The sequence below is a fragment of the Lingula anatina genome, chromosome 2 (genome assembly GCF_051362555.1).
Source record: "Lingula anatina isolate TDL-2025a chromosome 2, LinAna3.0, whole genome shotgun sequence".
NCBI lineage: Eukaryota > Metazoa > Brachiopoda > Lingulata > Lingulida > Lingulidae > Lingula > Lingula anatina.
The window spans coordinates 25,400,278-25,427,584 of NC_141768.1; the positions used below are offsets into that span (position 1 = coordinate 25,400,278).

General features: G+C 35.2%; 8 protein-coding genes across 44 annotated transcripts in view; 4 read left to right on the plus strand and 4 right to left on the minus strand.

Moving 5' to 3' along the window:
- Positions 1–2,255, plus strand: part of LOC106177031 (uncharacterized) — a 64,995-nt gene extending 62,740 nt beyond the window's left edge. For all 33 annotated transcript variants that reach the window (XM_087006208.1, XM_087006203.1, XM_087006210.1 and 30 more), the window contains one exon: positions 219–2,255. Coding sequence is in view for 4 of the 33 variants with exons in the window: in XM_087006213.1 (XP_086862339.1) it covers positions 219–305 (87 nt within the window). In the remaining 29 variants the exon portion in view is untranslated. The remainder of the gene's footprint in view (positions 1–218) is intronic.
- Positions 2,256–5,055: 2,800 nt separating this feature from the next.
- Positions 5,056–7,707, plus strand: LOC106177035 (histone H2A.V). Its single transcript, XM_013559668.2, has 5 exons — positions 5,056–5,188; positions 5,345–5,422; positions 6,480–6,593; positions 6,922–7,051; positions 7,207–7,707. The coding sequence occupies exons 1-5, from the start codon at positions 5,186–5,188 to the stop codon at positions 7,266–7,268; spliced, it is 387 nt and encodes a 128-aa protein (XP_013415122.1). The 5' UTR covers positions 5,056–5,185; the 3' UTR covers positions 7,269–7,707.
- LOC106153897 (globin, major polymeric component P1-like) lies at positions 7,521–10,644 on the minus strand. 2 transcript variants are annotated; one of them, XM_087003443.1, is made up of 5 exons: positions 9,294–10,644; positions 9,139–9,176; positions 8,807–8,944; positions 8,331–8,562; positions 7,521–7,935 (listed from the first exon to the last, which is right to left on the minus strand). In XM_087003443.1, the coding sequence occupies exons 1-5, from the start codon at positions 9,312–9,314 to the stop codon at positions 7,798–7,800; spliced, it is 567 nt and encodes a 188-aa protein (XP_086859569.1). In that variant the 5' UTR covers positions 9,315–10,644; the 3' UTR covers positions 7,521–7,797. The 2 variants fall into 2 exon arrangements, with proteins under 2 accessions (XP_086859569.1, XP_086859568.1); XM_087003442.1 differs by having other exon boundaries at positions 9,139–10,644.
- A 172-nt stretch (positions 10,645–10,816) lies between these two features.
- Positions 10,817–15,524, minus strand: LOC106153992 (DNA-directed RNA polymerase III subunit RPC4). 3 transcript variants are annotated; one of them, XM_013528190.2, is made up of 10 exons: positions 15,350–15,524; positions 14,211–14,310; positions 13,938–14,039; positions 13,256–13,440; positions 12,854–12,978; positions 12,534–12,645; positions 12,209–12,352; positions 11,916–12,037; positions 11,621–11,776; positions 10,817–11,444 (listed from the first exon to the last, which is right to left on the minus strand). In XM_013528190.2, the coding sequence occupies exons 2-10, from the start codon at positions 14,297–14,299 to the stop codon at positions 11,319–11,321; spliced, it is 1,161 nt and encodes a 386-aa protein (XP_013383644.1). In that variant the 5' UTR covers positions 14,300–14,310; positions 15,350–15,524; the 3' UTR covers positions 10,817–11,318. The 3 variants fall into 3 exon arrangements, with proteins under 3 accessions (XP_013383644.1, XP_013383635.1, XP_013383662.1); XM_013528181.2 differs by having other exon boundaries at positions 14,211–14,334; positions 15,350–15,521; XM_013528208.2 differs by having other exon boundaries at positions 14,211–14,322; positions 15,350–15,510.
- Positions 15,525–16,630: 1,106 nt separating this feature from the next.
- LOC106154022 (uncharacterized) lies at positions 16,631–18,804 on the plus strand. Of its 2 annotated transcripts, none has more exons than XM_013528237.2 (3): positions 16,631–16,810; positions 17,067–17,343; positions 17,693–18,804. In XM_013528237.2, the coding sequence occupies exons 2-3, from the start codon at positions 17,100–17,102 to the stop codon at positions 17,896–17,898; spliced, it is 450 nt and encodes a 149-aa protein (XP_013383691.1). In that variant the 5' UTR covers positions 16,631–16,810; positions 17,067–17,099; the 3' UTR covers positions 17,899–18,804. The 2 variants fall into 2 exon arrangements, with proteins under 2 accessions (XP_013383691.1, XP_086859570.1); XM_087003444.1 differs by having other exon boundaries at positions 16,693–16,810; positions 17,079–17,343.
- On the minus strand, positions 18,077–20,642 carry LOC106154016 (uncharacterized protein C7orf57 homolog). The gene is made up of 6 exons (XM_013528224.2): positions 20,472–20,642; positions 20,029–20,311; positions 19,510–19,815; positions 19,020–19,235; positions 18,769–18,837; positions 18,077–18,542 (listed from the first exon to the last, which is right to left on the minus strand). The coding sequence occupies exons 1-6, from the start codon at positions 20,494–20,496 to the stop codon at positions 18,470–18,472; spliced, it is 972 nt and encodes a 323-aa protein (XP_013383678.1). The 5' UTR covers positions 20,497–20,642; the 3' UTR covers positions 18,077–18,469.
- Positions 20,643–20,858: 216 nt separating this feature from the next.
- Positions 20,859–22,815, plus strand: LOC106153951 (protein N-lysine methyltransferase METTL21A). The gene is made up of 3 exons (XM_013528109.2): positions 20,859–21,132; positions 21,532–21,643; positions 22,107–22,815. Exons 1-3 carry the CDS (start codon positions 20,887–20,889, stop codon positions 22,478–22,480), a joined length of 732 nt encoding a protein of 243 aa, XP_013383563.2. The 5' UTR covers positions 20,859–20,886; the 3' UTR covers positions 22,481–22,815.
- LOC106153925 (2-oxoglutarate and iron-dependent oxygenase JMJD4-like) lies at positions 22,487–27,177 on the minus strand. Its single transcript, XM_013528077.3, has 8 exons — positions 26,845–27,177; positions 25,920–26,294; positions 25,268–25,433; positions 24,815–24,946; positions 24,337–24,422; positions 23,956–24,137; positions 23,435–23,578; positions 22,487–23,127 (listed from the first exon to the last, which is right to left on the minus strand). The coding sequence occupies exons 2-8, from the start codon at positions 26,230–26,232 to the stop codon at positions 22,831–22,833; spliced, it is 1,320 nt and encodes a 439-aa protein (XP_013383531.1). The 5' UTR covers positions 26,233–26,294; positions 26,845–27,177; the 3' UTR covers positions 22,487–22,830.
- Positions 27,178–27,307: the final 130 nt, after the last annotated feature.

Genomic DNA, 27,307 nt, shown 5'->3' on the forward strand with positions numbered 1-27,307 from the left:
TCAGTGTTTAAACTAAATCAATGAACAGAGTTGTCAGCGTGACAGTAGATCTATTGTCTAACATTTTCTTAACAAAAGAATAACACTTGTAAATAATGGTATTCCATCCTAATAATGCATAGAATGTTTGCAAATACATAGAGTTGGCAACCGTAAAATCCCTCCTAACACAAAGGGTATTGCAATGTCAGTAATTTTGATCTGTTTATCACTAACAGGGAGCTGCACCACTAGGAACTTTAACAATAGCAGAAATGGAGACCATAGACAAGCAGAGGCAAAGGCGACTACAAAAAAATTCTTAGCCCTAAGTGTGATATGACATCTATTGTACATAGAGAAACCTGTGTAAAGTGATATGTACATACTCGGGCTGTATGGTAGAAAATTATATTGAATGAGATGAACGGGTCTGGGGACCCCCGTGTGGGAAACCTGACAAATCACACTCCTGTATCTTTATTTATTGCTTCAAAGATGCATCAAAAGGACTGAATCTATGATGAACCTGTGGGTCACAAAAATATATATTGTGACTCATAATTAATAATTACAGTTTATTTTACCTGTAATCAACCATTAATTGCACTATTTGAGTGCTCTCACACTCTTTGATTTTATTCTATTAAATGTATCTGATATAAGAATCTTTCTGGCATTCACTGTTGTGATGCATTTATGTTAGTGATTGTCAGTTGTCTGTTTGATTACAGAGCCTTCTTCCATTTTGACAAAGGTGATCAAAAAGTGTTCTGTAAGGTACTTTGCAAGTGGAGCTAGTAGTTGGAAAAGGTCTCTGTGATTGGCTACATGGCACACATTATCTCTATTTCAGATACTCTGTAAATATATTGTATTTCATACATTGATTGGACGTGTATTTAAGATAAAGTGAAAGTGAACACCTAGTGGCTTTGTAAATTTTTGGTCGTTCATATAAGTCAGCATTTGGTGATATGTGGCATTTGGGCTGCTAATAAACATGTGCCCTGTATTAACTTGACCCAGATCTTTACATTATGTCTTATGAACATTTTAAATTCAAGTTATGTTAGAACTAGAGAAATAGTCCTATTAGATTTCATTAAATTTTAAAGTGATTTCTTTTTAACATTGTATTACATTATATCTTCAAATATTGTATTGCTTTCATTTATTGTCAGTGTTACTCATTGGTTGACATGGCATTATATTGCATATTATTTGTATATTTATTGTTTGCTTATTACAAAGTATTTTACAAGACCAAAAAAAGTTGTATTGCTTTATTTTCATGGATTCAGACCACTCTGTGCTTGCCAACAATCAATTGTTTGAATATATGGAAACACATTTATTCTGTTTAACCTCAATAATCCAAAAGATATTTAATTTAATTCTGGCATATTGGATGTAATTACGGCTTGTCCAGTCTGTTTGGTAAGTGGGGATGTGTATATAAAATATGTGTTTAAACTTAGTTATGTATTTTGTAAGGAGATTGTTTATAGTCATCAGAGTAGTCAATGTAACCTGCTATTATTATATTGGTAGGTTAAAAAAATTCTAATTCAACAAGATCTGAGATAATGTGTGACCAATTTGCATTGCATTTTTTTAATACTTCACAAAATGTCAGTAATTCCTTCAGGGTGGAATATGGTGTATATTTTATCCCTCTTTCAAAAATACATATAGTTTTTGTTGCACAAACTGCGAAAGATCAGAATGGTGTTCAGAAAAGGTGATTTATATTTAGTGTGGAGGCAAACATAACTATAGTCAATCATGATATTTCTTTTGACTTGTATGAATTGAAACAGATATTCACATATATTCTAATCGTTTTCCTTCTACTTTGTACCTAGATAATGTATCATATTTCACTTCATTTTCTCATTTATTGGATTTACAAGAATAAATATGTTATTGGGTACGGTTAGTGGCAACATTCTGTTAAAACAATGGTATGCTACGTTGTAATTCTAACATATTACATCTCTCACTAAAATATTCTTTATTGCATTTGTTATTTAGATGTATCAGCTTTACACAATACACAGTAAATTTCTGTTCTTAATTAATTGAATATCAAGTCACTTTAAGAGTTAGCTCCTTAGCAGGCAAAGGTTGAATGTAGTTACTTTCTTTGAATCATTGAAGTCAAACCTTGCAGTACATGTTTACAAAGTAGTAGTGAATTTCACTTGTTATTTTCTCAATTCTGTTTGTATATATCTATTAATCTTTAGAATAAAAAAGGATATTATATGAAATATCTGTTCACTGTATTATTGACATCTTCGGGAAATGATCAATTTTAGACACTCAAAAGTAAGACACATTCCATATCCTGTTATTGTTGGTGAGCACATGAGAACCTGGCAATTTCTAGTAAAAAAAGTTTACAAACTCAGAACATTAGATGTAAATATAACACAAGCAACAAAGTAAGATAAGGGTCCACTTTAAACTATCGATTCCTCTAATGCATTTGGCAATGGCTTCAGCTGAGATGGAAGAAATTCGAATTTAGAAATATTTAAATGTGCCTGATACACTACACACTTTGGAAGCTCCAGTGAGTTTGTGGCAGCACCTTTTCCTCTTCTTGACAATCCTTCGCGGCTACGGCACGGCCTTTCACTCAATGGGAACAAGTCTAGAGCATAAGAATTTTTTATAAGTGGGGGTTTTAAACCATTCAGAACAAATGGGAGGGTATCGCTACCTGATTTTATGACACGTGGCTACAAAAAGATTGGTAACCCCCCCCCCCCCCCCCCCCACACACACACACACACACACACACACCCCACCCACACCCTCTACCAGGGCGACAGGTTGATTTTTCACAAGATTTTTACAGATGTCTTTAGATAAAATAAATTAAAATAGACGGTCATTTTGTTCTCTGCTGGCTTTAGAAAAATTTCCCTACAATATCTGCCACCCTGGTAGAGGGTACCCCCCACCCCCTTCGGTTCTAACGCCTGAGCGAGTTGCAACCCAGGGTTGTTCCTTTTGATAAAGATCCAATTCATCGTCTGATTATTTTCCTAAACTTTGGTTCTTTCAGCTGTCATCAGTTTGACTTGTTAAGGTAATTGACGGGTGGTAGAACTCGTTGGGGTACAATTACCTGAAAAACAACGTAATTATGCACAGTGGGAGGACGCTTTAAATATGTTCTCTCTTTCCCTACCCTCTGATATCAGGGACTTCTAAGATAGTAAACATTTAAGTATCATCGATACAATAATTTTGTAATAGACTACTAGAGCGTCCTTTGCTCAGAGAGTAATCTACCCCAGCGGGGTTTTGATCAAACGAGTAAAGTGATGTGGCCCTTTCGGAAGAGTGATATCAGTGGCGGATTTAGAAGGGGTGTCTGGGGGGTAAACCCCCTGCTATTTTTGAATTTAGAATTTTGACTATCTAAATCATAGTACAAATGGAACTGTTCACCCTCTAAAAAAATTTCACCACACGCCGGGGGGGTGGGGGGGGGGGGGAGGGGGGGCTTCACATCCGCGGACCTCCCCTTCAAATAATCCTGGATCCGCCCCTGGATATAATTAATTATTTTCAATATTTTTTAACAATGTTAAGATGGGAATACCAAAGACATCTTAATTATAAAGTCACAGGTATTTATAATGGTTATTTAGCCAGCTTTTAATAATAACAAATGCAAACGTTGTCTGTTTATGCTATTTGACTGTTCAGACTGTTTGTTAACTGAAAAGTGAATGATCTTATAGGGCAAATAAATAACTATCAATGTATGTAATTATTATTCATTTTTCCCCAAATCAAATCATTTAATTTTTGTGATAGATTACCGTTTAGATTCCATCAAGCTCGGAGATACATTAATAGGCCCTTACCTTACTACTAGTAGATGTCCGAAGCTGCGCAAAAACAATGAATTAAAATACAAACAGCCTCGAAATACGGACACCGTTGGTTGGACAACGCGTTATATAATACTGCTTTCAAGATTCGTGGTCAAAATATTTACGTGTCAATCACTATGAGGAAATTCAACGTTGACAACAAAAACCAGTTCATTTAAAGTTCACTCGTTGCTTGCTCAGGTAGGCCTACATTTCTACCCATTTGTTGGGAGTCCCACTCTTTAATATCAAACCAAGACAGGATTCTTCAACTTAACTTCTTAATCAGATTGATCAACAAGCCTACTTAGGCTCTTTAGACTTAACACAGTATTATAAGGTATTGCGGACTACAAACAAAGACATTACGTGAGGTTAACAAAATTTAAATGTCCCCGACATACTGAGTATAGGCTACTGAGTAGGCCCTATAGAGATAACAATAAATTTATGCAGAATTAGAATTGAAAACAAAAGAAACATGTTGGGATAGTTTTATTTAGCTTTAAAGTAATGATTTATGATGGTAGCCTACCTCAAACCAATATGGTTTTTCTTACCTGTCTTCATTAATAGTGAATGCAATAGACAAATCGCATAGAGGGGGCACTGCAACTCGGGGTCAGGGGATGTTCTAATGTCAAACAAGCGAAAAATTCGAAACACTTTTCAAGATGAAGACCAAAGAGTCAATTAATTATCAATGTCATCAAACTGGCTTTGAACAGCCATGTAAACAGCTATGTAACGGTGGTTTTAAGTTTTTAAAAAAACATATTCTTTTTGTGTAACATGCTTATACTATGTTTATGTTAAATTTATAATCACACCAAGGTTTATCTCATTGCTTAGATAGAATATTCTATGAGTGATTTTACTAGTACTTATCTTCATTATATAAAGATGGTAATGCACTAACTGTATTGTATCATCATTTGTATATCATATTGTACAAGGTCATGACAATCTATGTACCAGTACAGAAATAAATTGAATTGAATTGAATTAAAATGTTCAAGTTAGGTGATGTACGTTTTGTCTAATTGTAGATTATCTGATTGATAGGAAAAGCAGATATCACGGCAGACAAAATAAAAACAAACCATTACGAGACTGAAACCGCAGACGTAGTACTATTTATGGAAACTTTCCTTTTTCTCGCGCTAGATGTCATCACTCGTTTCAGTTCTTTCATCTGATAGGATGATTTGAACTACGTCATCAGTTCAAAACATTGTCACGTGACCCACGCTTTCCCTCCATTGTAGCGGCTACGTTCAAGGCTGTAGGACGTATACACAAACGAAATGGTAAAGTATCTGTAAAAATCGTACGTTTTTAGACACCATCATTATTGCAGATTTATGCATTTTAAAAAAGCAAACAATTGTGATAATTTTTATCCTTAATTTGTCATTGTGTCTACTATAATTTCAAAATAAAGCAATATTTATTTCCTTATGTAGGCTGGCGGTAAAGCAGGTAAAGATTCTGGAAAGGCTAAGGCGAAGGCCGTTTCCCGTTCAGCAAGAGCAGGACTACAGGTAGAGTTGCGATATTATCATATAAACCCTTTTGGCACTGACATGATCAATAGACTTCATAACATTCAAGAAATGGACATGAATTTTGACAATCGTAGTTCAAAATTTGGCGGGCTTCTCATTGTTTACATTTCATTTCTTTGTTTTCACTTGCTTCCTCTTGTGAGATGATCATCAAATATATTGCATATTACTAAGGGTGTATAGTAGGCCTTTACTACACAAGATCCTTGAAAGATTTTACAGATTTAATGTATATGTAGCCAGTCGGCATTTTGACCTAGTTTTCTTTGGGTAGTTCTGTGTTTTGACCTAATAATGAATGAGGTTTCTGCGGTTGATGTTATAAGCCCCATTATTCTACCTAGCAATTTTTTAGTTAATTCACGACGTTTGAGTGTTTATACCTTCAAAGTATTTCTAACAGGAGGGTTGTAAATCTCAATAGGATTCTTTTCTTTTGTTTATATCCAAATTAACATAGCAACTATAGATAAAACTGGCAACTTCTATTTCATCTTGATGAATTGAAATAATTTTTTACCAAATTGATCAATAGACAGGATTTAATATTTAATAGACAGATAGGATGTATTGTAATGCCTGGCATGTTATAAATTTTTTAGAATCCCTGTTTGTCATTAATTGATGTTATTTTTGAAGTTTTATTTGTGTTATTTGTTCTGTTTTACTTCAGTCTGGTACATCTGTTAAATTGTGTAATGTGCACAGTTTCAGTAATTATTTACGTTCACTGTTCTCTTCGTATAACAAATTTAAAACTTACATTGTATTTAATGTCTGATGAAAAGTGATGCAACAAATTTTGCACATTGCAGCATTATGACTGGTTAAAATCCCTTAACAATGCTTGGCACATTTGGTGATAATTTTCTGGTATATATAAAATAGCAATGCAATTTTGAACTATGTACCCCCTCCCCTCCCCATTGCTTGCTCCCTTAAATTATGGCAGCGTTAGTATTTGGTAAAAATTAACTGAACTGAAGTGATCTCAGAATGAATACTCCTCATAATAACATTTTTTTCTTTGCAGTTCCCAGTGGGCCGTATCCACAGACATCTGAAGAACAGGACAACCAGCCACGGGAGGGTAGGAGCCACTGCCGCTGTCTACAGTGCAGCCATCCTAGAATACCTCACAGCAGAAGTAGGTGTCTAGTTTGTCTGCTCTAGTCTCTACTATAACAAAGTGTAATTCCTCTATTTGGAAGTTAGGGTGCCCATTTAATGTGGTGTTCACGTATCGCACATACAGCAGAAATGTCTGGACAATGTGTAGCTGATTTTGTAGTATTTTGATTATGGCTTGTCGTTGCATTCTTGTCACATGAATACATTTGGTTTCAAAAGCTTTTAACAATGGGCAAGATGTGCATTTGGTTTTTCTTACCTTTTCTTGTGGAGGGTTGTAGTCTCTATTAGAAGTGAAGGCAAGTTTTAAACCTGGGGTTTAAGTAATTTCTGATGTATTTCAGGTGTTAGAGTTGGCAGGCAATGCTAGTAAAGATCTTAAAGTGAAGCGTATCACACCCCGTCACTTGCAGTTGGCCATTCGTGGTGATGAAGAGTTGGATTCACTCATCAAGGCAACCATAGCTGGTGGTGGTAAGTGTTATGACCTGTTATCAATATTATATAAGAGGGACACTTTACCTACAAGGTTGTAAACACTGATATGGTTGTTGGACTTGGTGTTGTTTGAAAAGTTTCTGATTTTGCTCTACAATTTGTGTACATTATTTCTTGATTTTCTCTTCCAGGTGTCATCCCTCACATCCACAAGTCGTTGATTGGAAAGAAGGGATCCCAGAAAGCCTCATAGTGTCTAGGCAGCCATAATCTACTATAACATGCACACTCCCTTGTACATATCCATGGTCTGGTCTCGGTGCACAGATAGTGGAGAGGGGAGAGGCTGACAGTTCATGGGGGCATCACCAAGCCTTTTCAATGCTTGTGGAACAAATGACATTCCTTTTAAATTAGTACCAAAATGAAACAGTGTATCAGGCATTGAAAATGATTTTGTGAGAAAGGATGGACTGAGAGTAGATGACTCTGACGTTTTAGTCTCATTTTATTATTTAGATGTTCTATGTCATGTTCGTGTCTTTTTTCCCTAGGTATGTTGACTGTATCTGTGAGGATTAGGAAAACTAGCAAAAAAGGAAATACATCCATTTTTATTATTCATTCATATTGACACTGTAGATTGTAAAATAGTTCAACTGTATATCCAATAAATTTTGTAAAATTTTTCATCTATTTGTATTCATATTTTGCTGCTGGGGCTTTAAATCTGGATTTCGAGTGTTCCTAATTTATCGTCTGCTGAAATTAGTTTCTAGTGGTTAGCTTTCTACCCTCTGCTGTCCCTCTATAAGACGTTGGATTATCCACTGGTACAATTCGTCCCATAATTTGTTGAGGTCTTCCGTCCAGTTTCCAAGCGACTCTCTCATAAGTTCCCGCATAGCTACTCCAAGATGCTGTAAAATTTGTGGAAAGAAACTATCAGTGACGGCAACTGTTCTCGAGTCATTATGACCATTTTAACAAAGGTTTGTCTTGCACTGTTGTATTATTATTTCTATACTAGTGTGAAACATTTTAACACTGGACAACTGTTTTGGAAACCAACAAAACCCGGGGGGGGGGGTGAAAACGCGTTAGTTTTGATTTGAATGATGTTCCATCAATACAAATATCCAGATTACGCAGTCAAATTTCATCGTCTTGGCAAATTGGCTATATGATGTAACCTTAAATATGTTGCCTGAAAAATCTTTTAAACGTGTTTTGAAGAGAAGAGGTAATACGAAGTGACAACCGTTGCAATGGACGCGTACACACAATCAAAATTGTGCTAGTTGAGATTTCGTACCGGGAAATATCCTGACGGCACATTGAATCTGCGAGGTCCATGCATTGCGCCCAACTGCAGCAAAACAGGCACAACCTCTTCAGGGGAATCCAGATTTTCAATAACTTTGCCTATGTACTTCACCACCCTGTTCACATGAAACAGTAGGCGCGAGCTGTTCTGGAGATAAGCCAGAGAAGAGCCCTTCGCAAACTCAAAGGCAAGTTGGGTTTCGGGATGACTTTTGAACATTCTGTAACACATTGACGTCAGATCCAGGTGAAAGTGGTAAAATGAAAAACCAAAAGCGAAACTTTTCAGACATATTCTATCCGACATTTGCCAACTATTATGTAATGTATACTAGGTTCCCATGGTGACTTGACAGTCCCTCGAAATAGTATGTACATCATATGCAAATAAAACAAAACGTATACTTTTGTATGAAAGTCTTATTTTCATAATAATAAAAAAAAACTTGAGAAACTAATGTATACCTTAGGAACATTTGAAATCCCCTTTGAGACGGATTTCCTCCGATCCAGGCATTCCAGCTTAGTCGGAGTGACGTGCGTTCGGAAGGAGTAAAATTAAGTTTTTCACCGTATCTGACATAACGCACCCGTTCATACAACCTAAAATGTTTTAACAAAGACAAAAATGGTTAAATCTAAATCTGGAACGCATCTGCCTTGTTTTATACATATAGTCCCATTTTAGAACAAGAATCAATAGCCATGTAATGTAATAGAAATTTAATAAGATTTGTCATCGTCTAAACCCTCTAATACTAAAAAACATTTTTCTACAAAACGAGTCCAATACTTACTGAATCAACATCACTTCACACTGCTCGTCATAGCTAACCTGAATGAAAGATGGAGAGAAATGGCTTATATCATTTTCCATACTTTCGTGAATCGTAAATTAGAAAAAAAAAAGCAACACACACACACAAACCCCGATTCCTCCTTTCGCTCTTACCTTTGTTTGCTTAAGTGTCATCCTGTTCCACGCTTCAATATCGATACTGCAAATATGAAGGCGTTTTTGTTATCAAAGGATCCCTTCGGTAAGCCGGAAGAAGATCCCTCTCAACTAGAAACGGAGTCCGTAACTCAGGCGAAGAATAATAAATATCTATGGAACAGATGCGTGCACTTTTCTTTCTATCATAATGTATGTTCACTGAAGGATCAGAATCTCAAAAGTGTACCCAGGGTTTATCGTTTTACCATTTTGACTAGGAAAAATCGTCTTTCAACAAGCTATTTAAGAATCACTTGATTTGTTTGAACCCAAATTGTCTAGGGGATAAGGTCATGATAACGGTTGTCATTTTCTCTGCAAGGGGTAAGACGCAAGTCGTAAAGCGACAGTTTTGGGTCGTTTAAAATGAAAAATGATTTTAGCACGAGTTGCTCATTGTATTGGCATTGGGTAACATGAAACTGCATTTAAAATCCTCCACGCGTGACGACACGTTGCCGGGCTTTTTTTTTCCAACTCTCTTGGTCCGTTGTATGATTTTTGAAAGTGCATTTACCCTTGAATCTTCGAATCTTCTACAATATTTATTTCAATGGTTTCCGATGCGTCACAGAGATTTGAACGTACCGATATTGGCCAGAAAGAACTGATAAAGGTAACTTCACTATCTATAAATATCTATACATATTTGCGATGTATGTAAAATTGCATCGATTCCAAAAAGGCAATAAAGGGATAATAACGATAAAAGATAGAGATTGTGCACGGGGAATCGTTGCTGGAAAACATATCGTTTGACCAAATTGAAAAAGAAAAAAGACCTGAAGAAGTCGATTGTTTAAGGCGACCAAACCTAATGAGAGTATATCGCACCAATAACTCCCCCTGTTAATCATTAAATGACTTGCACCACATTTGAGACGTCTTGGTATTGACAGAAACAAGGACCAGACCAAGGGTGCACATGTATATTTATTCTCCGCCAGAGGTCATTTGGGTGATGACTTTTAATTTTCCCGCTGGACAGAAATGTGCACAGAATGACCAGAGAATTATACGTAAAAATCTAATGAAAAACCCCTGAGAGACATCCCTGGGAGACATGTAGTCTGCAGACTGAAAACTAGACATTTACTTACCGATTCTCTGGATTTTCTCAGCAGAAGGTTCGCCATTTTGATTCCAGAACACAGAGCGATAGGATTAAACACGCCGCGGTTAATATCGCCTTAAAACTCGGCCCCGAAGAAAAAAAACAAAATTTGTTCGAAATTCAATGCAGTCAAAATGGCAAACGCTTCACTGGTCATGCATCCTCTTTTACACAGAAGTGGCATCAAAAGGATGAGAGGTCAAGTCCAACTATTCTTTACATAAATCACAATAGGTATGGAGTGGTTCGTCAACTCCATTAACCTCTTCTCTTATACTATTTTTCAAATCAATTCCGACTCCGTTCTGATAAGAATTGACTACTGAAAACAATTCAAAGCACCTTTAAAGTACAATTCTAAACATCGCCTTATTTGTCGCTTTATTGTCCAATGCAGCTTTCAAAGTTCTGAAACTATGAGATCATCGTTTTGATCTTTTCCTTTAACGGCAAACCAAATCTGGTAGAATATCAAATATCAAAGATCAAATCAGCTATAAAAAAGGGCGTATAACCAATAGATATAACATTAAACTCATCTATCTGGGAAGAAACTATAAGTCCTCTCGGGAAAAAACGATGCCAAAACACTTGAATTCACTCTCTGTCGCATGTAAAACAAAATTGCCGATAAAAATAATATATTCAATGCACATGTAACGCCAACAAGTGGACTTCATGACTGCATGAGCCTGTTCTTACTACTTCTCTGCTTTGAAAATGTTTCAGCTATTATGTAATTGACAATTTCAATGAGAATATAATTTGGCAAATATTCTGAAGCGTGGCGAAAAAGAAATCCACACACTATTTTCAACAGCCCTGTCAATTTATGATATGAAATCATTAAATACGACCGGCTAATATCAGCTTTTGCTCTGCGAATTCAGAAGGCTTTCAAAGTCTGGTGTACAAACAAGTCTGTCATTTACACGTCCCAAAACCGTCATGTCTCCGGTGCCGTCTTCTCCTATCCTCACTGATACAAGGTCCTGAAAGGAAAGATTTATATATTTATGAAAAAATTTTATTGTAATGATTAAATTTCTACTTAAATTTCTACAGAAATGTTTAAACAGTACATCTGGGTTTATCAAATAAAAAACGAATAAAGATTGGTCTGGTTTCCGAGGAACTGCCCCAAGTAATTTATCTTACAGCAAATTACCTGCAAAAAGCCACATGGTGTTCCCATGGCAACATCAAGAGTGACATTTCCCAGCATTAATCTCGTTTTTCCTGACTTCAACACCTGTAGTTTCCCAATGTAACCTTCTGAAAAGTCCCGAAGGCTGGATTTTCCCATTTGATCACATAACTTGGCCTTAAAAAAAGTGGAAAAGTTCAAGTACTTCATCAAAAGAGAGTATTTTCATTCAAAGGGCCAAGTTTGTGCACTCTGCTAAAGTATGATGTATACTTGCTCTTCTCAAGTTGAAAGCAAGCTAATTTAAAGAACCCACCTCATCCGTGTCCATTTTGGTGGACGAAGCCCCCTCTTTTCCCTTGACCTCTGCCTCCTCCCTGGGTGGGGGAACACCGGGCAGAGAGTCAGGCAGGTGGAAAAATAACAGCTGGCCTGTCTCTACAGGAAAGAGGAAATAAACACATTTTCAATCTAATATATACAATTCTTATCATGACTATTCTTACTTAAATATGCTCAAATTCAAATGAGTTTATGAATTTGCAAATCAAACACTACCAAAATCACAATCAGAAAACAATAAGGAGACACTCTATTTTCCATCAATACCTGATTTTTCAGCTTTAGCAAATATTTCTGAACAGGTTTTTTCTTTTTCTACTGGTTTTGGCTTCTGCGGCACCTGCTTAACAGGCTTTGAAGACACAGTTGGAATGTTTGTCTTATCCTCCTCGTCCACCTCCATTGGCTCAGCTGTATTATACAGAAATGATAAACTATTGAAAAAAATTTAAGAAAGTTTTTAAAACTTTGAAGTATTTTTATAATCTAAACAAATAACATGCATCTGTGCAAGGTCTTCTATACAAGCAATATGTCCTTCCAGAAGCAACTCTTCACATAACTAATACACATATTATTTAAAAATTCTTACATTTTATTGCATCTGTTTCCAACTGTGGTTCTTTTTTCACTGAGGTTGCCAGAGGTAAGGCCACTGGATTAAGTCCCTCGTCAGCACCTGACATGTCACCAAAATCTATAAACTGAAAAAAATAAACAAAATAGAAATTTTGACAAAATTCATCTACAACTTTCATTGCTAAGTGCCATTTTAAGGTAACATGGATACGTAAATTTAACCTTAATATATAATCTCTTCTAAACTAAATAAAAAAAATGAAAACTGACATTAAAATTGTTTAATGCATTGCTTAATATATTTTCAAAAAATTTATTTTCAAGACTTCTTACATCATCTCGAAGCAAGTTATCCAGTATTCTTTTGGTGTCTTCATTTTCTGTCTTCTCCCTCTTCACAGAAAGTTTAGATGTTGAGGAATCCCCTCTCTCTCTCGTCTCAGTGTAGCCTGATGACCCTGAACAGATTTGAAATATCTGCTATAACAAACCTAATCTTATTCTCCAAAATATACGTACTAATAAGTTCTGATATTAGATAAGCCTTTTTTTCTTTACTGGACTAGCTCTAGGATCAAACTTCTTATGGCTGAAGTGCTAGATAATTTGAGCCTAAAAAAATTAAATTGAATCAAGAAAAAATCTGCAAAAAGTAGTGCAATATTTTACATCTTTATTACCAATTTTTAATGTGCTTAACATTTGGCTTAATAGATAAAATATAAATGTACAAACCTCTTGCTTGCAGCCTTTCTGTAGGTCCTTGTTCAAAAATTGAATGGGACTGCAAAACCTCTCCTCTGCCTCTTCCCCTACCCCTTCCTCGTCCTCTCCCTCTTCCCCGAGCTCCATCTCCCCCTCCTCTATCTTTCCTTGTACTACCAGGACTAGGCTTAGGTTCTGGAGTTTCACCTGTACTTCTGCAATGATGAAAATAAGACCTGCTTGATAATCTGACTATAAACCAACTTAAAGATTGCATGAAAAAATGTTTTATAAATACTAAATGAAAGAAAATAATATATTTGGCAAACAGGTCTATTGAGATGAATCAAGATATGCACATGCATTACTGTCAAATTGGCAAGTGATAAAACATTAAAGCTAGCAATATGGTCAATAAACATCAAAACACATTGACATTTATTAAGGAGACTTGAACACCTCATTCTTGTAACAAAATGTCAATATAAAACATTAAAGCTAGCAATATGGTCAATAAACATCAAAACACATTGACATTTATTAAGGAGACTTGAACACCTCATTCTTGTAACAAAATGTCAATATAAAACTGACCCCTTAAGAAAGTGATGAATAATCTAAATGTTTGATAAGTGTCCTTGCTACTTATGTTTTAATTATGCCAATTCATGTCCCGTGTATATGTTCAATAATAACCGGGACTCCAGTATACCTTTCCTTGCTTCTGTCTTTTCTCACTGGAATATTGGGAGCAAATGTCTTCTTCTTTACACCTCCAAGAGTCAAATCCCTGGGAGCTCTAAGTGATGGCAACCTAAAAAATAGATAATCATGGCAATAAATGTTAAAGATGGCACTGCAAATTATGAATATCAATTAAAGAAAAGATGACAGTTTCATTAGCATGACTTGGGAAAAATCCACAGATAAATCACTAGTAGAGCTGGCTTTAAATGTTACAAGTTTTAACAAAAAACAGACCTACCTGACCCCCTTGGCAGTTGGAGTTCCCGTCCTCCCTATCAACCCTCTTGGGAGATCACTGCTGTTTGGAGTCTGGTCATTAGATGCCATCTTTATTGAGTCTGTAAAAATACCTGTTGCCAATGCTAAAAATATTTGTGTGTTTAATTATGTTTCTATAAAGTACTGGGAGTATAAGGAGTCCGTTTTAGTAAAGTAAATTGCATATGTTGTCTACAAAGTGTCCCTCGATACAGTTTAAAGCGTTTCCATTTTCTTTTTATAAATTTTGCTAAAGGAAGTACATGTATAAAGTAATAAACGTATACTGAAGGCAATTAACCACACTACATGTGCTAAATTTTCTTAAGTCAGTAAAAATAATAACTCTTTGTCCTTTCAAAACAACTTCTAACCATTTAGGAAAGTCTATATTGCCAGTAATAAAGCTAACTCAACCTTGGCATTTTTGACGAACTGATTTGACTTCTCACTCACTCGCCCTCTCCTAGCTTTCTTAGGATACTTTCGGTAAAAGTTACCAGAGAATAGTTGTTAATTTGACAGCTTCCATTGGCTGGACAACTCACCACATTGGCAGGAAAAAAGTTCCATTCTAAATCCTCAAATCATGGCATATTGGCAAGAAATGTGAAGTTGACAGACCCAGAAGAAATCACTCTAGGATATTTGGAGATCATATAACACTACTGCAGTACAGATATTTTATACTCGCAAAAATTGAATAACATGTTCATTTCTAAATATATTCTCCAGTCAGACCTTATGGACTAATGGCATTTTTGATCAATCCTTTGATTTGAGCTCAGTCGAGAAGGTGATACTTTAGGGGTTTATTAATTAATTAATTATTTAGGCTCGTGGAGGGGACTTGAAGATTTTCAGCTTCAACTTAACCACTTTGACCAGACTGTACCAACTCAGTAATGGTAAATATTGTAAGCTTATGTTACCAATACAAGAGACCGTTAGTAACATACGCTTTCTTGTGTTGGTAATGTAAGCTTACAATGCTTTCCTTCATGTATTTATATGCGCATTTTAAAACTTTCCTACCCCGAACGGTTGGTCCGTAGCAAAACACGATGAGACTGACGTGAATACATGTAGTTCGTTATAGATATGTTACGACGTACTGACCTTTCGACAGACAAAGGCTTTATGGAAGGCACGGCTTCTTCCTGGTAATCGGGCTTTTCACGTAATAATCACCATACCAGGAGAACTTCTCACATTTTGTTGAAGAAACGTCTCACATGGGCGCAGACATATTGACTTGACGCAACACTGATTACAGCGCCAGCTACACAAGACAAGCTATACTTAACACGTCGGAAATTTTACGTCGAAAAATCCCTGATACAGCTTCGTGATTAAGTATTAATCAATTGGCCTATATTTTAAAGATTTTTCATTATATCTAGAAGTTCATTAGCGAACAATAATTGAACTCTAAATCAAACAATCTTTCATGTTCAGACACCGATGAAGGACATTTTGAAAATTAATTAATTGAAAAAAAAACTTTTAACAACCAAAATTCTGATTTCCTCTTACTGTAATTGCTTTTAAGAAAATTATATTTGGCTTAGACATTGATTTATTGATGACATTTCATTTCTTTTCTTATTTTCTATAGGGGAATCAGAGCTTTGGAAAAACTATTAACTGCCTTTGTACGATAACATAAAAAAAGATCAGAGTAGATAAAAAAAAAAAATTGCCAAGTTTTTAAGTGGCATAATTAGAGCTAGAACAGGCCTCCATAAAAATCATCTTGAAAACATACTAAAAAGAGTGAATAGGATTTTATCACCTAAGACAATTATTGGATATACCCCGTTGAAGAAATGTACATAAAATATTTTAGTTTTTATGCGTAAAAATTATGGAACGAGTTGTCAGGTTTTTAAATAAAGACCGAAATACATTCATTACATTTGTCCAATGTGTAAAAAGGTCCTGTTAACACTTTTTTTGTTAAATCATCGCTATATTTCCGTTATTGCTTATAAATCGACAAAAATAGGTTCACTAGAACTTATGTTGTTTGTTTAAGTATATTCTAAAGAAATATAAAGTAAACTTGACTGAAACAAAATGGAAGTAAAGAAAAACAGTTGGCAACTTTAAATTTCCATTCCATCTAAAGCGTAACAAACACGCTTTACAAGATAAAGTCTGTCTCAAACATTTGGAAACATAAATTCGCTGATAGCTATCGTTTCTTGGAAAAGCTACTCTGGTCGTGTAAACTGTTACCTGTGTCTGATGAGTTTTTGTCCAATTTGGAAGATCACATTTGAGCGTCACAGAGAAGCTAATTTTGAATGCTAAATAATAATCGATGAAATTTTCGCGAAATAATTGCAGCACGGCGAATGAAATATTTAATATTTCTATTGTCAAAAATGGTAAATTGTGTTGCGTCTTATTTTGTTTATTTTCATTTCTCTCTTATGTCTATAATCTGCACCCCACTAAAATTTCAACTTGAGATGGCCTGGGTTGAATGGTGCGTGAAATTGAAAGCGCGCCTCCACAATTGTGTGCGTATGACCGCTGGTAAGGAGGCGATCGTGGGTCGTGTGTGAAATTTGGGTGAGTTATACGACTGTGTAACAGAATACTTCCGTATTTCCTTTTGATCTACGCGCCTATAAAATTGATGATCTTCAAGGTTTTTAATTTTTCAATCCCTGAGTCTATTTCTTTCCTTGAACGAAACTTATAGCAGGGATCCGATTAAACTACCATGCAATGTTTTGTAAACTCGTAAGATAATAACAATTTATCAAACAATTGACACCATCAAATCCAAAAAATAAAAAGCATTTATTTTTCCATCAACGCTTAGGACTACGTAGAGACTATACCAAGTAACAGCAGAATGAATGGTTCCGGACATTACCCTGGCCCGCCAGCATATGGCCATCAATACGCACAGAATATCCAGCAAGGCCACCAATATCCCCAGCCTGGAAAGAGTGACGCCCACGCCCAAAACACAGTGGTCATGGCCCAGCCCGCAGCCTCACACACAGTTGTCATCCAGCCCCCAACCAGCACACCGAGACCCTCCAGTTATCTTGGTCTGGCCATATTTGTCACAATCTGCTGTAATCTGCCTATTGGTGAGTTGATATTTAAATCTGATATCTTTCATTGCTGTAACTCAAAGAAATATAGTACTCAAGAGTTTTGTTAAAGATTATTCAGTAGGGCCTAAATGCAGTCTATGTCACAAAGGCAGGGGTGGGGGTCTTTTTTAACACACTTTAATATCTATTTGTGGAAGGTAAAAAATTGTTTTTTTAATCACTCATGATTAAAGGTCCAGTGCATTTTGTCAGAAACTGTTAAAGAGAAAGTGTGTCCATGAAAATTAGAGTTTACAATTATTTTAAATAATATGGTAAATTTTACTGATACACAACTGTAAATGTAGCAAACATTGTTTTTTTTTTTTTTTTTGTACTCCAGGAATCATCGCCATTATTGTCTCCCTGTGTTCAGGATGTGCAGCAGACGAGAACAACATGGATTCTGCAAGACTTAGAGGAAAAATCTCCATGGGTCTCAGCATTACAGGCATCATTTTGACAATAGGGGGAGCCATTGCTGTTATCTTATATTTCACGGTGTTGGTTAAAGCTGCTGTAACTACAGTTGGTGCAGTTGTTGGTTAAAAGCTTTTCTGAATTATTCAAGTTTTTTTTTTCTGACAGACATTGGACTGAAAGTTTGTTGCATAAACTGTTATCGAGAATGCTCCAACATAAAAAAATGTTTGAAGTCATAACAATGTTACTCAGTTTACAGCATGTAACTATTTATATGTAAATTAATGATATTTAACTCTTGAAATACAAAGTGTAGCACCTTGGCACGTTTATTCATGATGTAAAGGAAGACATCACAATCGTGACAATGACTTTTTATGCATCATTATAAATTGCACCTTTGACAAGTAATATTTTCTATGACTTATAATTTCAAAAAGTATTTTTATAATGAAAATGTACACAAAAGTAATATATATTTATATATTTATAAGATAAAGAATACTGTCAACTTGTAAATTCTCTGTCCAAGAATCCTACTGTATGGTGCAGTCTGGAGATATTAGTAAATGCAAAATCCCCTCATAAGGTAAACCAATTTCCATCAGTGGAATCAGGAACTGAGAGAGTATTTCTTTTTCTTCATTTTACAAGGTCAGCAGAATTGTATAGTTTTGTCTTTTATTAAATAACCACTTTAGCATGCCACTGAGGGTAGTTGTTCTGTCTTATGCCAGTGGTTATCTGTTCTTGCTGGCACTTTAGTAAACCTATAAAAACAAATGGGAAATTTAAGAATGTTGCTATTCATTAAAACTTGGGCATTGCAGGTTCAACTTCCATAAAAAATGTCGGAATCCCCATAAATCACATATTAAAGTAGGAAGAGTAGAAAATAAAAGTGGAAATGATGACTCTTTAATGTAAACTTAGATAATTTTGAAAATATCCTTTGGTTAACTACTGCTAAAAGGGCATATAATTACAAAGTATTACCTTGTCAACTTGAATAAAGGCTTTTCTTTATCTTCACTTTTTCTTCTTGGAGTATGTTCTATTGATTTCCTGAAAAAAATCATTAATGATAGCTTAGTGGTGATTCTGATTATCATGGGTCCCACAAATATAAAAAAAATTAATATAGCAATAAGCATAAGTTGTAACATTTCACATATATATTATTTCAAATGGTTTCATTATATTTTATTAATTGATCAAGCTTCTATGTAATGTAGTGAAATATTTACCTTGCTACTTTGTGTTTTGAGTCCTTTGCAGTTTGACTATATGTCTGCTGGTATTCTGACTTGACGGGTTCTTTTGACTGTTTGGAAGGAAATGCATTTTTGCCATGTAGTTTTTCTTGCTTGTCATGCCACTTTATGTTTTCTGTTTTCCATTCCTTGTTATAGGTGTAAGATAAAATCTTTCCCATCTGTGGTTTTTCTGTTTCAAGGTCTGGCCTAAAATTATAAAAAAGGTCCTATTAAAACATTTTTAAATTCTGATTTGTAATCCCTTTGGCGATCAATTATGAATTTGTATACTAGCCAACTTACTATTTATTATATTCTAAAAATCATACCTTTGAATTGCTGGATTTTCATAAGTATATAAAATTATTTGAATGCTTTTTTTACTTCATGATCATTAATTTAGAAGTAACTTAAAAACAATACAACAATGCAAATCATGTAGCATGTTCATTAATTGTGTTCTTTAAAAACTGTGACTTACATCGGCAAAAAATTTCTATGCTGCTCTAGTTCTCCTGGTCTAGGTTTACTCTTGTGAACGGCTTTTGTTTTTGGTCCAGCAGGTGCAACTCTTTGTAACCTTACACCATACCCAGGTCTCTTTACCTCGGGGATCTTGACATTTTTATTTGTCACCCTTTTGTCATCTCCCTCCCGTTCATAAACTGTAAGTCTATCAAATGCATAAGGTAATCTCTTAGGTCTATTTTTTTCATAATCATAGTGGTCTCCTTCTGGCTTGTACTCTTCATGGACCATGTATTCTGGGAGCTTGTGCTCAAATGTCCTGCAAATTCAAAATGGTTACATACATTTAGTTTGGTTTTCATATTGACAGAAAACATATTTTTGTAGATTCTACCACTAAATTAATTGAATATGATGACAGAAATGTTTGATCAGTAAGGTATGAAAGTTTTGAAGTTGAAGTGGGGGAGAAATTCATATTATTGTGAAATATATAATTTCATTATATATGTTTACTTATTTAAAAACTTACTGTGAAGGTACTTCTTCTTCATTGTTATCCCAATAAAACCATTCATTTCTTGGGTATGGCACAGGATCTTTGGATTTTGGTTTGAAATCCCTAAAACGAAGTAGATCTTCCCGACCTCCTCGCTTGCACAGTCTGATATATTTTGTGTCAGAGTCTCTGTAAACCATTTGTTTTTGAGGTTGCTCTTCCTCTGGCAGGTCGCTTAGTCCTGGAATCTGAGAGGCTGGAGGCAGTTCTTCCTCCAGATGGACCTGCCTTTTAGCTGGCGCATGGTAAAACCAACCTGAAATGTCATTTTGAATATTATACAAGTTTAAACTTCCTGCTATGTGCGTGTATTTTTGTGCACGAAAAAAAAAACTTTAAAAATCTTTTGAGTTTTCACAATTTTTGCCTCGATGACCTTACTTGTACTCAGTATTGCATTTATTTCACCTATTTACCTGTCTCTGAAGGTTTTTGGTTCATCTTGTTAATGTGTAAATATTCGGTTTAACTTTTAACAAACGCTCACTGCTGTATCCAAAGCTGCTCTGTCGAGTCTAGCGGTATAAACAACTCGATAAATACACACGATCACATGTGTATATGCAAGTGTTTGTGTGTAACTAAGAGACGATCTAATCGCGCGAGATAATATAAGATTTAGTTCAAGAGGGCCCAAATCTATTTTTCGTTATAGAAAAAAATACACACAAAATAAATAAATAAATAAATAAATAAATAAATAAATAAATAAATAAATAAATGTTTTTATGATATGAAGTCAAAAATTTGGAATTTCTTTCTATTGAACTAAAATCGAAAATAGTATATCATATTGTGTGCTGCCCTCTATTCTTCTGTTTTGTTATTGAAATGCTGAAAGCATGGTTCATTTTGGACATTTTGATCCCACACATTTCTTTGCTTATGTCACTTGAAAAGACCGATACCTCCACCTGTGCTGGAGGAGAAGGAGGCTGTACTGCAGTAATGCTTTACGATGAAACCAAAGTACCGCACTTCCATAAGGATAGACGTGAATTTAAATTCGGCGAAACGCATTTATTTATTCGTCAGAATTGGAGCCAAGGTGGTGTGGCTGCTGTAGTATGGGATGCGGTTAGTGAAAACTGTGACCACTGACCACATACTTTAGCTTGATAAAACAGTTCGACGTGCTTTTTTATACTTATGTAGGAGTGAAGTTCAAGGGGAATTGGCCTTATTTTATTAATTTTTTTAAAAATTATTTATTAAAATATGTACATGTAATACTAGTATGCTGAGCCCAGACTCCAGTCCACACGTGCTTTCCTTTTCCCATTTCAACATTAATAATTTTTATACATATGGCAATTTTTGTGTGAGACTTAAAATGAAACAGCTGTTTTTTAAAATTCTTTATTTTTTTATTATTTTTTGTATGTTTTGTCAGAACCACTTATACTGGTAATTGTATACAGTACATGATACCAGTAGATACATTATGATCATAAACTGTGTTCTTGTGTATTTTAGGCAGTTGTTCTTGCTGAGTATCTTGATAAAAATCCAGATGTAGTCAAAGGCAAGCTTGTTCTAGAACTGGGAGCTGGCACTGGACTAGCTGGCATTGCTGCAGCAATGTTAGGTAATCCTTGTTAAAGGACACACACACATACTGGTACCTGCATGGTTAGAAATTGGAAGTCAAAGACACCTGTTTACACACTGAAAATAAGGTTAATTTTGATTTGATCCATATATGTGTACCACTTACAGCAAAAGTCATCTGTTGCTCTTGTATGTTGCATACAGTGGACAGCGAATAGTTGTAATTTACTTATCCTTCGGCTTGCACTTAAAACAATAGGATAATTGCACTTATATGTCATTTTGGTAATCGGAATGCACTGGAGCTTATCAAAATACAGGCAAGGTTGTCAGTAAAATCAAAGTGCAATGATCCTTTTGTTTAAAGCCCCACCCATGGGATTATTTAAGTTCAGTAGGGTGGATATTACATCAAAAAAATTTCATCTATTGTGCTCTAGTCTAAAACAACTAATCTTTATCATTACTTTGTATGATATTTTATCAACTCTTTTTAACAGGCGGACACCTCACACTTACAGACAGAGCAATGGCACTGGAATATATTCAAGAAAATGTTGAATTGAACATAAAATCTTTGAAAACTGTGCCAAAAGTAACAGAGTTGGACTGGGGAAAGAACTTGTTTCAGTTTTCTGATCCTTTTGATGTCATACTAGGTGCTGATATAATTTATATAGAAGACACTTTCCAAGATCTACTGGAAACTTTAAAGCATTTGTGCAATAGAAACTGTTTGGTGCTTTTATCATGTAAAATAAGGTATGACAGAGACTCTCGGTTTCTCTCTATGATGAAGGAATTCTTCCATATAAATGACATATATTATGACTCAAACAAAGATGTCCATATATATGAAGCATGTAAACAGTAGCAAAGATGAATAAAGGTAAAATTTATTTTGATCAATAAATATCAAGTTGAATTATAATATACAGGTAAAGAAATGCACCATACACTAAATAAAACCAGTTTTGGAACTGTTCCTCTTGTTGTAAATCTGTAAAATTTAAAGTCATAAAATACTGTAATGTAGTAATTATTTTTTCTATTCAAAAGAGACTAATGATATTTCTAGAGCCTCAATTTTTTCAATGGATCAACTGTTAGGTTGACAAATTGGAGGATTAAAAATATGCACTTTAATCTGATACTTGAAAATGAGGTTTTGTACTGTAATTCAATAAATACTGGTTCATTAAGCTTTGACAGGGACTGTGTAGTTTATTCAGTGTGTTTGGTACTTAATGTGTCAGTAATCTCTGCTATTAACTCCTCCAGATCATAACTGAGATGTTCAGGCCCTAAAGCTTTAAAATCTGCATCTTGTTTCATGTCTTGAAGAATTTCTTTGACTCTTTGTAGGTCAAAATAGTAGTGAAATACTTTGCTTGATTGCACTGAGATTTCTTTCTGAATATCATTTTGTTGCTGGCATTTTTCTATCCTGTGTCGAGCAATTGTGTTCATAAAATTGAAAAATCCTGGATAATCAATTCCACTGCTTGCATGCAGGATGAGCTGAAAAGAAAAAAAAATTATCTTGAAATGTTTCAATCAAAAACACGTCATGCACCATACACTTTAAACTTAAGTCTTTCTTATGATTTTGAACTATGAGCTTTTTAAGTAAAGAGACCTCTTTGAACAAATCTATTTCAGATATTAATGGCCACATAAAAAAATGAAGAAATCCCACAAAATATCTCTTTTTTATTAAATGAGACAATTGTGTTTTCAAAGACGTTGTTATATTTCTGATTCTTTGTTTGTATTGTTATTTAATCTAGTTGTAAGCCAGTCTAGGTTTAACTCCAAGTCTGCTGACCTGGCATTGTTGTTCCCACCCCTCCATGTCTTTACAGTCACTGATTTCTTTCTTCACCTCTGCCAAGCTTTGTTTTATGAAGCCCCAGCATATGTCAACATTGCAGGCATTCAGCCAGTTATGATTGATAGAAATGGTATCTTCCTGGAAGAAATAAAGTGACTTCTGAGACATCATTTGCATCATTAATTAAGTAAAATTTTAACATTTAACTTGTAATATAGTCTTACTCTTTCTTGAAAATGACAATGAACTATTGTATTTTATATTCATAATTTATTGAAGGAAGGAATTAAAGAGGCACGATATAAAATTTTAGGGAGAATTCAGATAGACCCATCTTACTAGTTGGCTTAATTACTCTTAGCTTCCCTAGGAGGCGTGTCAGACAATTAAGCTGATTTCACAGATTGCATTTAACCATAATGCCCTACAGAGTTGAACCTACACAAGTAGTACAAATTTAATAGAAAGTACCTACAACACATTCTGTCATAGAGTAAAAAACAAAATGGTTATACCAGGTTCCAAACTTGATGATGCCACCCACTGGGAACAAAGATAACCTGTCCAGCTTCCTGTATTATTGTATATTGTCTTTGTAAATTGCGATATTTTGGAAAACTTGTCACGTCATCAAGTTCTGGTGAACAGACATCAAACACTAACTTCCCAAATCTGTTGGTAAAACATTCTTCTTCACCTGGTGACAAAAAATATGATCATAATTTCTTAATTAATCAGGTAAAAGTAAAATTCATTTGCTGGAGTGGTAACAAGGCAAAGAAAATTTGGGAGATAACAAAAAGTTAAGGTTATTGCAATTTGTAGACCACATTTTGCACAAGGCATTATTGACCTTGAGTAACAGGTACATGTACTTCTGAATCCCAATCACTTGCCTGGTGGGTAAAGTAACCATTTCTTTCTGCCACAGACATTTGCTGACCAACTGTATGATCTAAACACATCAGCATGGAAAGGTGTCCTAAAATGTTTAAAAAAAGATTTAAAAAATATATATATATATATATTACAAATACAAGAAAAATGTAAGATGGCTATGCACAGAATGATGAGCTACTTATCTGGAAAAGTAGGTATAATTTATAGTTTTATCAGAGTCCAATTTAGCTAGCACTGTACACAAATTCACTTTGAAAATGGATGCTTTTAATAAAAAATGGTGAATTTGTGTAACTATCTATGTTATTGTAACAGTACAGTTCTATGGCTTACATCTCAAGTAATTAAATAAAAGTGTGAATCTGTGAGTGAAGCTTGTTAATTATTTCTTTGTATGTTTTCACATCTAATTTTTGCACTGAAAAAAGGTACAGAACATTTAATTCCCTGCATTAATTAACCTTGATAAAGTACCATGTTCCTTTAGCTCCCATGTAAACAAATCTGTAATCATCCTTGAGGTCTGGCCTTGTGTCCCAGTATTCATTCATCCAGTCAGACTGGAAATACTCAGGAGTTATGTACGCATTGTAGTCTTGAAAATCTCTGAAAAATTAATTGCATATAATACAAGCAAAATTTTAAGCTGACTTTACTGTCAATTTTAATATGATTACACTAAAAATTAACCAGGTTAACCAAATTACAACTTTCAAGATGTGCACAATATTATTTTTAATCTGCCGAAAAGGAAAACCTGCAAACATCTATTTGGGTTTTTAAAAGTAAAGCACCTACTACAAAAACGGGACAATAATTAGCAAAAGATTTATCATAATATATTTACACTGTCCTAATCTGCTGTGAGCTTTCTATACTAATAAGAGCTATCAAAGTTTTGCTTTTCAAAAAAAAACAAACAATTACCTTGTGAAATGCCAGTCCTTTAAGTACAGACTCTGCATGTCAACAGGATAACCACTATCAATGTATTTCTCCCAGTAAGTCAGGTAATCCTTGAGGTCCATATTTTGCTTGCAGTGAGACCCATATTCCTCCGTCTTGCAGTCTGCTACTGGGACACTCACTTTGTCTAATAAGTGTAAAAAAAGTCAGGTTTATGGTGTATATTTATATATCTCATTTAAAGAAAATTACCAACTTTTTTTTTAAAATAAACTTTGTATTCTATGTATAGGCAATCTTCACAGAAGAACATATGAAAAATTTAGGAATAAACCATTATAAATAAGGTATCTTTTGTACATTTGTATAATGTAGATCTGCTTTAAAATATATCGAAAGACCCCAGATTTAGCCCCCCCCCCCCCCCCCCCCCCCCCCCATTTGATTTCTGGAAAAAAAAAATCACACTATTTGAAATTAGACCATACGAAATGGCACCCTTCACCAGTCGCCCTCAAAAATATCAATATTTTTCAGGGTCCTTAATTCACAGGGGGGGGGGGGAGAGAGGAGGGTCGGTTACCCCTTTTATAAAATTAACTTCAAGATAATTATGATAGAGTGGGGCTTGTCACCCAGCTAAAACAAAATCAGAATAGCATTTTGAACCTGCCTTTTGCAAAGAACAACTTTAAGTTCTCAAAGTTTGGTTTTCCGTCTTCTGTGACCCACTCCTTCCTTGCCTTCCATGAGTTGACAGCTAACTCTGGAGCCAGTAAACATGGCTTATTAGCAATCAAGTACTTTTTAAAGAACTCATCATAGGATATAGCCTCTGTGAGGACATCTATACTCCTCACTAACTGGTTTTGGTCAGCCTTTGACTCTGTGTTTCTTTCTTTCAAGATGTTCTCATGAGGAAACTGTTCCAGGGTAGATGCAGACAGAGAGGGTGCACCACATAATCCTTGCACTTGTAAAGACATTTACTTCCTAGTACTCGGAGTCATAGTATACCACAGATAACTTTGGGGAAATTATATGAATCCTGAAAATTAAAATTTCACATAATGGATAAAGATGTACTGGTATGACAGATTCTGAAATACGAGAAATAATACACAAAGCATGCACATCTATACAAATTGTGAAAAGACTTAGTCTGTATGAGACAATTAGACTACAACCTTACATTCATCCTAAATCAGTGAACGTGTATGCACGTACCTCTCCCCCGCCACCCCCCCCCCCCCCTTTCCAAAGAAAAAACCACGAAGTTTCATGATGCGTTAGCACTCCATACATATTTACGGTTTTTGATATGCGCTATACTTCAGTAGGTGCTTCTCCCCTGCGGCCTCTAATACACTTGTATTTAAAAGAAATAGCACGAAAGTCATGCGTTGGCACTCCTGAATATTGACGATATGCTGTGCTACCCCCTGTAAGTACTATAGTGATGTACGTACTCCCCCCCTATTCTGTGCTACCCCCTGTAAGTACTAGTACTAGTGATGTACGTATACTCCCCCACCCCCTCCCCCACTCCCGACATTTCGTTCACCAATGCAGCAATTGTACACAGGTTGAATTCTTACTTTTATCACATAAGGCTGGATACATTGCTCATGCCTGTCTTCCCGTCTAAGCCAAACTCGTACACCGTTAGAGGCAAGAGCTAGGTGTAGTACTTGGTGTGCACTGGCCGCTTGTACTTGCACGTTTTCCCATTAGGTTTCAAACCACTATTAAAAATCCCATTCACTTCCATTGTGACGTTTAATTCTCTTAAAAATACTTTCCATGCTTCAACAAACACAACACTTCAGGTTTAAATACTTCTACTCAAGGCAATATTAAAAAATCAGGGTACATTTAGGTTATACGGCACTTCCGGCCTTCCTTGTTTAGCAAGTTTGAATCAAGAAGTGCATTTTAGTGCTTATTTTGGCAGACTGGCGGCAGCACCTTACGGGTCATGTCATGTCACTGGCAAGCTATGCCATTAATGTACCCTGATTTTTTAAATATTGTTTAGGCCTTGAGTAGAAGTATTTAAAC